Consider the following 11,928-nt stretch of genomic DNA (forward strand, 5'->3'; position numbering starts at 1 on the left):
TTGGCCTCATTTCCTTTCACATTTGAAAATGCAGTTGCAGGAAACGTTATGGAGCCGTGGGTTTATGGCCAGGTATTCATACTCAGATTGAATACGTGGCACCTCAAATACCGGACCCGTTCTCAAAAGGACGGGGTTTAGGACACTATAGACCTCTTAATACATAAACAACGCTGCAGTCCAATTATGGTCAGGAGAACTTCCTGTTTCAGCCAGAGCTTACATCTTGGAAAGTAGTCTTTAGAGGGGCCGGAAGCAAAAGGAGATTTAGGATTGGGAAAGAACATGAGCCGGCACTTGAACTCGAGTCGGCCAAAGCACTATCCAAGTGAGCACAAGTTTATGAGGGCCAGATTCTAAGACCACATTTACACGGTGGAAAACTGAAAAATTGTCTATAGTGTTTTTGAAAGATTTCACATACACACAACAGAGAAACAATCTATTCACACGGATGTGGGAAAACAAATAAGAATATGCATGCCAGGCCAGTGGATGGCAATGTTACTTTGTAAAGAATCCTAACTTAAATTTTGCTCTTGTTTTTGATAACAGCCCGCAATGTACCACATAATTAAACAGAATTTACAGCATAACTAACTGTAACAACAATGTAACTTTACAGTGCATATCTGTAGGGAAAGGGGAACAATATGCAACGTTTGGGGAAGACATGAACTATTTTGTATTTGTGAAGCTTTATTTTTGAAGCTTCGTGAACTTCAATGCTTTAATGTATTTTAAAACTAAGGATGAACTATTTTAAGTGCTATTTTAATGTGATACGCATTAGACACCAATCTTATTATTGGCAGAAAATTGGTGCAATCGAACACTGCATACCCTTTTATTGTTACATCAAACGATGGATATTACTAACAGCACACTGGAAATGATGTGATTCAGCTTTGTTTTATATAAAATTTTAAATATAGGCCTATATTCCACGTACCTGATAAAGATGCCAGTCATTTTAATCATTTGAGTGTTTTATAAGTAATTTAACCCAATTCATGACCTTCCATATAGCAGTTGATCCCAAACTTGATCCTTCCTGGACCCACCTACAGGTATAATCTCTCAAAAGCCAATGTTTTGTTAATAGAAAAAACGGAAAAACACACATTTGTCACCATGTTTTATAACTTTCTTTGTGGCCACTGCATGTCAAATGTAATGTATGTTCACGGCGCTAACTTTTCCCCCAAAGTTTAGCGTATTAAAATACTTACAGTAGGCCTTTATATATTTTTTACATTTTTATGACCTTTACCTCTTTATTTTCCTAACTTTACATATTGTTCCGCTTTACCTACATCCTACCGTAAAACGTTACCAAAAAATACAAGAATGACGATTATAATTATGAGATCACAGAACAAATACCATGCACGGATTATTTCACATCTTAGAAATGTATATCAGTGACATTAAAATAAAATGATAATAATCTCTGTTGGTCAAGCATTCATCTAGTTAAATGTTTCTTCATAATTTTGCAGACATCCCTAACGTGATATAATGTAAGGCAACATAGATCAAATGCACACGATCGCTCTCTCTGAACCGACATATTGCGCTACTGTACATTTATTTCATACTATTACGTGCGGCCCTGCAAATCACAAATCCACACTGTGCCATCTAGTGGATTCTCAACGAATAACAGGCACATTTTATGGTTACTTATGGTTATTTTTCTAGTCTAAAAATAAATGTTTCTAAGTAACTATAGACATGTTTGTTGTAGGTTGTAAAGCATTGGAACGTGTAGAAAATGTAGACTTTGCTGCGCATGTAGTGACGAACTAGCGCAGCTCCGCCGTTCAAATACTGCACGTGTTTTAGACGTAACGTTAACGTTGCAGGAATGCGGACTAACCATACATGCGCGGTCTGGGTAACGTAATCTATAGTTGGAAGACTAGCTGTGCTTGACATCTCTCTAATTTTAGATAATCTCGTCTGTTTTTTTTAGCAGGAGACATCCGGTTTTAGGCGGGCGCTCATCCGTAGACAGGATCTGACGCAGTCATTTGATTCGGACGTGCCTTGTTGTTACATTTCTACCTCTGTATTATCTTCCGAGACATTTTCATTTTTGTATGTAGTGGTTTAAAACACCGTAAAGAACGAAACATAGCTGAGAAGTCGTAACGGATCATTGTGTACGAAGGAAAACAAAAAGTTAACGGGCTGTCAAGCCTGTAACTCAAGCTGGAGTCGGACGTTTATGCGGGATTTACGGACAAAAACGAATAAGTTTTTCCTTATTATGCTTTTATCTGATGGGGTTCTCGTGGCGTTGATTTTGGACTGTACCGTATAGAGGCATGGGCTCCCTGAAAGCTTTGCAGGACTGGTGCAGGGTCCAGTGTGAGAGTTACCCTGATGTGGACATTAAAAACATGTCCTCATCCTTTAGAGATGGGCTGGCCTTCTGTGCCATCATCCACAGACACAGGCCGGACCTCATGTGAGCATCTTTTACATTTATTTCTTGCGTTTGTTTGTATTTCCACTGCTCTTTAAAGGACAGACCTGTTCATGTCGTCATGGTGAATATATTCAGCCAGGAGCCCGGACATGCTTCCCACATGCCTTATGATGATCTGTGCTATTGTTAGGTGTGATTGAAATAAACAGGAAGTGAAAAGTATTTTAAGTGCTTTGGACAAAGTTGGCTCACGGCAGTGGTGCTCATTCAGTGTTAAAAGTTATTCACCTATGTGTAGATTCAGCTTTGCCAAAGGTTATTTTAAGGGCCTGCCCTTGTGATTCAAATCCCACAGCGGGATCAATGAGATTGTGTCTCCATAGAGATCATAGATAATAATTTGACTTCTGGTTGCTGGCTGGAGTTCATTCTTCTAGTAGAAGTCTTTCAACCTAGTTAATACCTCTTATCTAAACGAAAAGTACAAAGATTAGAGGGATATCTTTGGAACAGGACATTGTAGAAACAAGTGAATGTGCTCTTTTGATTCAGGCTGGCAATTCGTTTCTACATATCTTGGTAACCCTACATTTTGCAACCAAATATCCTTTTGGCCCGAGCTCTTTGACTTGGCACACTGTAATAAGGCAATTGAGGGGGTCCCTTGATGTTACACTGTATGATATCCATCAAACACACTATCAAACAAACACAGCAACATATTTACTAAATTGATACTAAAACACAGGGGATTTATGAAGTATGTGAAATATTTGGTGTTTTATGGCATTTTGTAAGAGAGTGATTCAGCATCTGTCTTAGTTTTTTTTTAATAAACAATGTGATTGGAGGGAAACTTCACCATTCATTTTTACTACTATGGGAGTCAATGGGGGGCACAATCGGTTGTCTTATAAGCATTCTTCCGAATAGCTTTCTCTATGTTCATCAGAACAAAGAATATTATACAGATTTGGAACAACTCGAAGATGAGAACATGATGACAGAATTTAAATTTTTGGGTGAAGGAACCCTTTCAGGTCACAGACATTGCTAGTCCATCTTCTGTTGCAAACCATGTTTTTTTTTCTTTGTTCCTTAGAGACTTTGACTCCCTTTCAAAAGAAAATGTCTTTGAGAACAATCGACTGGTGAGTATCACATCAACAGCTCGTGCAGTCAGATGCAAAATCGTCACCACTAACACATCTTACACTTTTGGATTGGTTTTTGGAGGAAGTGGTTGCAGAAAAACACCTGCATGTAAATTGACACACACACACACAGCTATCACAGTCCACTTAGAAACCTTCATACATAAATATTGCTAATGTACATATTTTAAAATATTTGCTATTGTATCGTGTAAAGTATTTTGTATGTATTTGACATTTGTTCTGTATACAATATATTATATCAATTTCATGTTTTCATGAATTTGCTTAATAAAACTTCTCCCTATTTATATAATAATTATCGTACATAATATATCAGTATTATCATATACATGTATATGAGACCTGAGCCTGGTTTTGACAGGCAGGGTCACGTATTGCATCTGGCATCTTTGCTTTTTTAAATCATGTGATCAGGCTTTGCATGTTTGACTGCTAAATAGATGCTATTATGAATAGGGAAGTAGCACCTTGATCGCTTCCAGATGAGGGTTCATACTCATGTTTAAACAGCTAATGTTTTAACATGTATTTTTGGATCATATCAAAAATGAATATATGGTGGAATAAGCCAGATTTGTTACAACTTTCATGCGTCTATGCATTATCTCAGTCTTTCACATTGCTGTTAACATTAAAATGACCAAGGTATGTTTTCGTTGAAATTGAACAATTGAATTTGGAAAGACTGGAGGTCTGGTGTCGAAACCGTTTTCTATATACAATATGAAAAATCCTTTTAATCCAAGGTTATGGGTGCTTGTTATATTATTTGCGTATTTGGTGTTTTAATATATTGTTCAAGCACTGATTCTGTGATGTCGACTCTCTTTTCAAAGGCGTTTGATGTTGCAGAAAGCGAGTTAAATATTCCAGCCCTGCTGGATCCAGAAGACATGGTGTCCATGAGCGTGCCTGACAGATTGAGTATTATCACCTACGTCTCTCAGTATTATAACTACTTTACCAACAAATACCAAGGTACAGTATGTGTTATAAAATTGTACATAATCTGCCTGTGAGGACAAAGTACCAGAGTAGAATGATATAACCCTGGTCTGGTTCAGTCACGTTACAAAGCTCTTTACTAAAGTGACATTATTTGTCAGCATTTTAAAGTGTCCCCACTCTGGTTATAAACCAAAATATGACTGGTTTTGTCACAGTGAGAACTGAAAGTGTAACGGAGTGCAGTGCACCGTGTGTGTTTCACGAAACATTGCTTTAGTAACCAGCATTAAAATTTTTGTGACTTATGGCACAGTAGACCTTCTGTTTTCTCGTACCAAACAAGATAACCTTTGTTGTTCTTGTGCCCTCCCAACTCGCCAGTTTATGCTTTGTCCCTCCTCGTATCACAATTCCTTCTCGTTCCACAGCAGTTATATACTTGTTTTAAATGAGATGAGGTTAAATAAAACATGACAGAAATTGTATCTGAACAACCGCTGTTTTGTGAATCTGAGATCTGCATTCTGCTGCCGGTGCAAAACTTGACATTGGTGGATTGAGTCTGACCCAGGTCATGTCCCGATCCCACACCCTGTCTCTTACCGTCATACTGCTCTCTGCCTCTATAGTCCCGGGTATAAATATAATAAATATTGAAGTATGAAAAAATTATCGAATTGGATTCAGTTTAAATTCAAAACCAAGATTGCAATTAAAAAACGTTCAACATGCAAGCTACAATGTCCCCTCCTCACACCATTATATTAAGTTTTTGAACAATGGGTGGTTCTTATAAACAGAAAACGCTGTTTTAAATCATCCATTTCTAGGTAGCTAACTATTGGTAATGTCTTATTTGCCAAACGGAGAAATATAAATAGATTTAGAAACTGCTGAACATAATAATGTTGAATGACCCATCTAAATAATCTCTTTTTAGATAACTCCACATGCATGAAGAGACCCGGTTATCCAAGCTTCAAAGAACCAGTCATAAAGAAACCATCATCTCCAGAGGAACAGGCCACTAAGACAGAAGTAAGGATAAAATAAGGATTATAAGAAAATGGTTCATTTCATATTGTATCCATTCGATTTGAAGCATGGTGTGCTAGATGTCACATATACAAGTGGTATATACCCTCGGAATCAAAATCGTACAAAACCCATATTTTCTATTTCAATCATATTCTTTGTTCCTTTCTTTGTTTTTCGAATGCAAAACAAATAATTTTACAAAAAAAGTCCTGGATTTTGTCCTTACAGTGGCAGTGAGTGGTATATTTCTTGAGAATAGCCTATTTAAAAAAAAAGGAATGTTTCCTCAAAGAAATGGTCACAGTTCAAGATTTCATGAAATAATGGGTTTATAGGAACAGTGGAATTTATCGTTGAAACTCACAAGATGACCTTGGAATTAACCCTATATAATAACAACACAACAGATGTGCTAGTTTCTTCCATCTAGATCTCCAAAGTAAGAAAAAGCTAACTTGTTTGATCTCATCTTTCTGTCTATTTTCTACCTTCTGTCGTTGTCGTGGTTTCTGGTTTTCATGTGTAGTTAGGTGCAGACAGCAAATCAAAAAGCAGCACTCTGAGCAGCAGCTGCCTTGTCTGTGGAAAGCACGTTCACCTAGTTCAGAGGATCCTCGTTGACAGCAAACTTTATCATCGGAACTGCTTCAGGTGATCGATATACTACCTGGTTTAATACCTATGTCAATGGAAAAAGTTTCACCTGTCTGTTGATTTTTTTAAAAGGGGCTATATGACACGGCTAAAACTAATATTGCTGTTTGTAATATTATTACTCATCGCTATGAAAAACGAGGTGTGATATGATTGACTGCAAGCGTGTGATGGAAATGTAATGCTTCTTACCATATGTGGAACATCAGGTATCAAAAGCAATTGTACTGACAGGTATGCCCACCTTACTTGCGTACATTTGGGCGGTCTTAGTCAAATCATACCACGAACTGATGCAGATTTGTGGGGGTGTGGTTACACGAGGCAGGCCTGGGTGAGCATTCGCCTTTAGATTGAATGCATATTTTGTTCCGATACTTTAAATTTAGCAATTTTTTGGTCTATAACATGCATGGGCAATTTATTACACACCAAAGACACATAAAAACACGTATTCGCGCCATATGACCCCTTTGATGCATAATTACTTTGTTCTGAGCATGAAAGAATCATACAGTTTTTTTATGGGATGTGATTATATTATAGACAATTCTCAGTTTTCCCTCCGCATTGTTTTAGAGTATCTGCTCTCATTTCAGATGCAGAGAATGTAGCAACACGTTACTTCCTGGCTCCTACAAGTTCACAGAGGATGCTGGATCACTAGTTTGCACACATCACTTTACCAGGTCCACCAGTCAAAACTGTTACCCCGATCTGAGTAATCAACTAGTGCCTACAAGCTCAAGCCCCAAAGACCCACCCAATAGCAGTATACAGGAGTCTACCGCATCACAAAGTGATGATAATGCTCCAGAGAGTGAGGATGCGAACAGACATGAAACGTCAAGAGAAAATCACCGGGACAGCGTCTCAGAGGAGAAGACAGAGCAAGTTCACCAAAATCCTTTTGATGAATCTGAAGAGGAGGAACAGGACACCCAGCACGAAGATGAAGCAAGAAACAAGCCAGCTGCCGATGGAAGTAATGGTGTCCTTCCTTCAACGCCAGTGAGGAGTACCGCAGCTGAGGGTCCGCCTGTACCCAAGCCTAGACGGGTGTTGGAACCCTCTCCTGGCCCTCGTCCTGTCCCCAAACCACGCCCGGCCAGAAACACTGAGAGCTTGATGGTGAACGGTGAGCAGTAATGCTGATCTGGTCGATTTAAAATGGTTTTTAATGCAAATTATGTGTGAATTAAAACAAGTTGTGACTTTAGGAGACGCTCGTAGTGGATCAGTTCCTGTACCAAGAGAGAGATCACACTCACCTGCTGGGTAATGTCACCACTGTCTCTACTAATCAATTATCTTATCATTTTGAACGCGTGTTCATTGTGACATTTGTTGTATTTTCATCTACCTTATCTTCCTCTTTTGATCTGCATAGCAAAGCAGCTGACACTCCTAAACCAAAAGACCCACCCTGGCTGGCTCTTGTCCAGTCCGAATCCAAGAAAAAAACAGCACCTCTCCCACCCAGTATTCCCAGTCTAGCCACTTCAGGCTCAGCTTCTTCTCTAAAAGAGGAGAGATCAGAACCAGTCGCTGCTCTCAATCCCTTTGATGATGACCACGAAGACTATGATGATAATGAAGATGGAGAGCCAGAAACCAATGCTGAACCTCCCTTAGGTCCAATGGTGTCCAACCATCCTTGGTATAGGATCACTCAAGCTGCTAAAGACACAGATGGAGACACCAGTGGAAAAAGTCCTGTAAGTGTTGAAAGAAAGAAGCGACCGGCACCCCAAGCTCCAAAATCAATGTCATCAGGTATGTTTACTAAATACACTTGTTACACGTACTATTCTACACGTATAATTAATTGTACCAATATCTAATGGTTTGTACTGGCTTACCTTGTACTGGTTTTTTGTCTTCTCTAGCTCTAAGAGAAGAGAGCATCTCCTCCTCTTACTCAGACTGCAGTGCAGTTCCCCATCGACCACCTGCTTACAAACAGGACCATTTGTTCATGAAGAGTGTGTCTGAACCATCAATCAACACTTCTTCTACTGCCCCAAACCCTCAGCCTTCTTGTTCTCCGAGCCGGTCTCTGGCACCACCACCTACCAATACCAGCTCAATGCCAAGCACTCCAGAGACCAGTCGTAGTATGAGACAGCCCCCGCCGCGCCCCTCTTCACAGGCACCTAGCACTCCAGCCAAGGTTAGAATTACTCTCGAGATCTAGTTTATCTATATGCGGTCTTTGTCTCTAAAAGTAAATCAGAGACAGGTTTTTCTCCTGTATTGATTAATGTCTTGTTTTCTCCTATGTTCTACTGTATCACGTTTACGGTTAGCACATCTGTAAAGAGAATCCATTTAATCGGAAGGCCACCACCTCTTTCAGCGCTCCTATATCCGGACGCCCAAAAGGCCCTCGTCCTGCACGACCCCCTGCTCCTGGACATGGATTTCCTCTCATTAAACGTAAGGTGAGGCACAGAGACATCATCTTTTGCTGATATACTGAAAAAGTTATAGAAATTATTGATGTACATGCCCAAGATGTAAGTTGGTAGGGCGAACTTAGCATCAGATGTTTGTCTGTTATTTTATGGTAATAAGTACTCATCCTATGATCTTGTCTGGTAGGTCCAGTCCGACCAGTATATCCCAGTAGAAGATGTTCATAGTGAAATAAGTGATCTGGAGAAACAGTTGGATGAACAGGAGAAGAGAGGTGTTGATCTGGAAAAGAGGTTACGGGACTGTTCAAATGGTATGAGAGTCACATGATTCCGCACAACTGATTTTATTGGCATGTATTATATTCTCCCCAGTTTAGTGTAGTGAAAATGGCTGGATTATTGAAAATTCTGTCATGAATTACTCACTCTCTGCTTGTTCCAAACCTGTATACATTTTGTTGTTCAGTTGAACACAAAGATATTTTAAAGAATGTTAGCAACCGAAAGTCCAAGGCACCATTGACTACCATAGTAGGATCAATGACAATGCTAGTCAAAGGTGCCCAGGACTGTTGTTTGTCTAACATTCTTCCAAATATCTTTCTTGATTTAATCTAGTTTTTTACATGAGTCCTTATTGGAATAGTCCACCTCATGAGAAATCTGGGGCAGGGCTAAATTATTATTGCCTAGAATAAGTGGTTGAATGTTCTATCATTTCAGATGATGAAGAAGAACATCTGCTTGTTGACTGGTTTACTCTGATTCACGAGAAACACTTACTGGTGCGACGAGAAGCTGAGCTGGTCTACACGTAAGCGCATTCTTAGCATACTTTTAACATTACATACAGCAAAAACGTTAAAACTGCATGAAGTAAAAATGTAAGTCCACAGAAGCCTACTTTGTTGCCCGTGTATCAGTGTTCCCAGCTTAATTCTTTTACTGCACAAGGTAAAATAAAAGGCTGTTTAGTTACAATTGAATATGTACCATGAATGTGTCTGGTTTATCAGAGCTAAGCAGCAGAACCTGGAGGAAAGGCAGGCAGATGTGGAATATGAGCTTAGATGTTTGCTGAACAAACCAGGTACAGTGAGCAAACCTATCCCAAACCAAAGGGTGTTTTATTGATTTACCCTCTAAATTGCGGCATTCAGCCAGTATTTAATCCTTCCTTTCTTTTTCCATTTCTCTCTATCGCTTTTGACTTTGACAGAGAAAGAATGGACGTCAGATGACAAAGCCAGGGAGCAGCAGTTGATGTCAGAACTTGTCACTATTATTGAGCAGAGGAACCAGATCATTAACAGCATGGATCAGGATAGACAGAGGTAATGAATCATTGTACACATGCTTGAGTTTATTTGAAAAGCCTGTTATTTTTCGGTATACATGGTGGGTTATTATTATTGTGAGGTTTACATGCTCTTTAATATCTCCTTTAGGGAGGAGGAGGAAGACAAACTAGTAGCCGCTATGCTTAAGAAAAAAGGTGAGTAATATTTTCTCAGTTTACACCCTGATTACTCACGTAGTCACACCTGAGCATACCTGTTTGATTACTTCTTTTTTGTTAGAGTTTCATGGAGAGAGTGAGCAGAAGAAGAAAGCAGGAAAGTTTAAGCCCATGAAGGTTCTGAAGAGATTGAGCACCAAGAGTGAAGGACTAAAGGGCAACATTGCCAAAAAAGAGAACCCATGAGAGCAAGAGAAATGTATAATATGTAACATGATAACTAATTCCTATCTCACGAGAAGGGCTGTCACAATATCAATCATTTTTTCTTTCAAGATAATTATTTTGGCCAAAATAAGTGTATTTAAAAATAATATTAATCATCTTTCATTTTGTTTGCCAATGATTCATAATGAAAATATGTGTATAGGGAGGCAACGAGAGAATTAGTAACCATTGTGGCTCTCAAGGCTAAATGGTACAATGGTTCTGTACAATAATGTAAAGGTGTTAACCAGATACTGGCTCTAAATCATTTACCATAGTATCAGTATTAACACAATATCATTAATCACTGTCTTTGATTGACAACACTGGTTTTGACACCTCAACTTCCCCACCCTTATTATGTTTATATTACTGTAAAATAGAGCAAGTAACCAGTAATACTGATAAACATATTTCAGCTTTGTTGCTACTACATCAAAGGCAACTTGGACATCAGTTCAAATGGGTTCTTTAATGACATTTTACAAAGTCTTTTTATTTTAAGTTATTATAAAAACTTAAATTAAGCATTACGTCTGCTAACATACATTTACATGTCTCTTTAAGTACACAAAATATACAAAACAGCGGATGATAAAGTCCTTAATGAAGTGTACCGTGAATGGGAAATGAAACCCACTTAATAGTAATATCAATTAATGGGTTCACTAATGCTTAAATCACTTCATTTGACACCATAGTGATCTCTATATGATCTCTCCATTTTAAAGTACTACAGCTGAAAAAATGGACAGTTAATGTCCTAAACAACGTTTTAAGTTTCTGTGAAAATGAGTGGGAAACCATCAAACCTGTGAATGAATCAAATTCCGTGTTCATTTATGTTGTGGAGAGTGAAATGCAGAAGTGTTGCCAATGAACAAGAAAACCCATGTTAACCGTATGTGTGTTTTTAGTATTTAGCAATAACAGGTCTTCCTCAGGCTTTCAAAGTCATTGAAACGTGTGATTATGCAAGAATACATTTATTTAGACTTTAACTGCAAAGAATGTCAGTGAGACATTGTGTGCTGGGTTGTTATCTCTATTAACATGACATGTACTTCTGAAGGAGTGCCTTGAATCTTTTTAATTTATGGATGAATGTCCTCAATTGGATATTCGGTGTCTTAAAATATTTTTATGTGTATAGCCCAATGCCCAATGTGTATAGATGGGACACATAATGAGATGGCAACAAAATATACAAACGTAACTCTTTTTTTTTTTAAGAGAATTAGTCTTTGTTGTTGAACAAAACATAGAATGCTTGTTGTCTAAAATAATCCCAGGCCTTTTAGGATGGAAGACTTAAAAAAAATAAAAACTTAAACTCATCAAGTGTTTTGTAGTTCTTTGTTTTACCAAGCAAATCTTTATACATCTTGTATTGGGTTAAGCTCTAGCGTAAAGTAGTACATGACAAAGGTATAGGCAATACAAAGAAACATGAAAAAAGTACAAAAATGAACAATTATTCATCAGCCTGATGGTGTAAACAATGCTTCCAAATAAAATTTAATGAAC

At 38.3% G+C, this 11,928-nt stretch overlaps 1 protein-coding gene across 1 annotated transcript; it reads left to right on the top strand.

Moving 5' to 3' along the window:
* The first annotated feature begins 1,898 nt into the window (after positions 1-1,898).
* Positions 1,899-11,738, top strand: micall1a (MICAL-like 1a). The gene is made up of 16 exons (XM_079460448.1): positions 1,899-2,476; positions 3,540-3,588; positions 4,452-4,593; positions 5,504-5,601; positions 6,128-6,252; positions 6,855-7,393; positions 7,476-7,533; positions 7,646-8,031; positions 8,145-8,428; positions 8,565-8,699; positions 8,860-8,986; positions 9,399-9,489; positions 9,692-9,765; positions 9,895-10,009; positions 10,124-10,170; positions 10,256-11,738. The coding sequence occupies exons 1-16, from the start codon at positions 2,334-2,336 to the stop codon at positions 10,378-10,380; spliced, it is 2,538 nt and encodes an 845-aa protein (XP_079316574.1). The 5' UTR covers positions 1,899-2,333; the 3' UTR covers positions 10,381-11,738.
* Positions 11,739-11,928: the final 190 nt, after the last annotated feature.

The sequence above is a fragment of the Barbatula barbatula genome, assembly GCF_947034865.1.
Source record: "Barbatula barbatula genome assembly, chromosome: 7".
NCBI classification, from domain to species: Eukaryota; Metazoa; Chordata; class Actinopteri; order Cypriniformes; family Nemacheilidae; genus Barbatula; species Barbatula barbatula.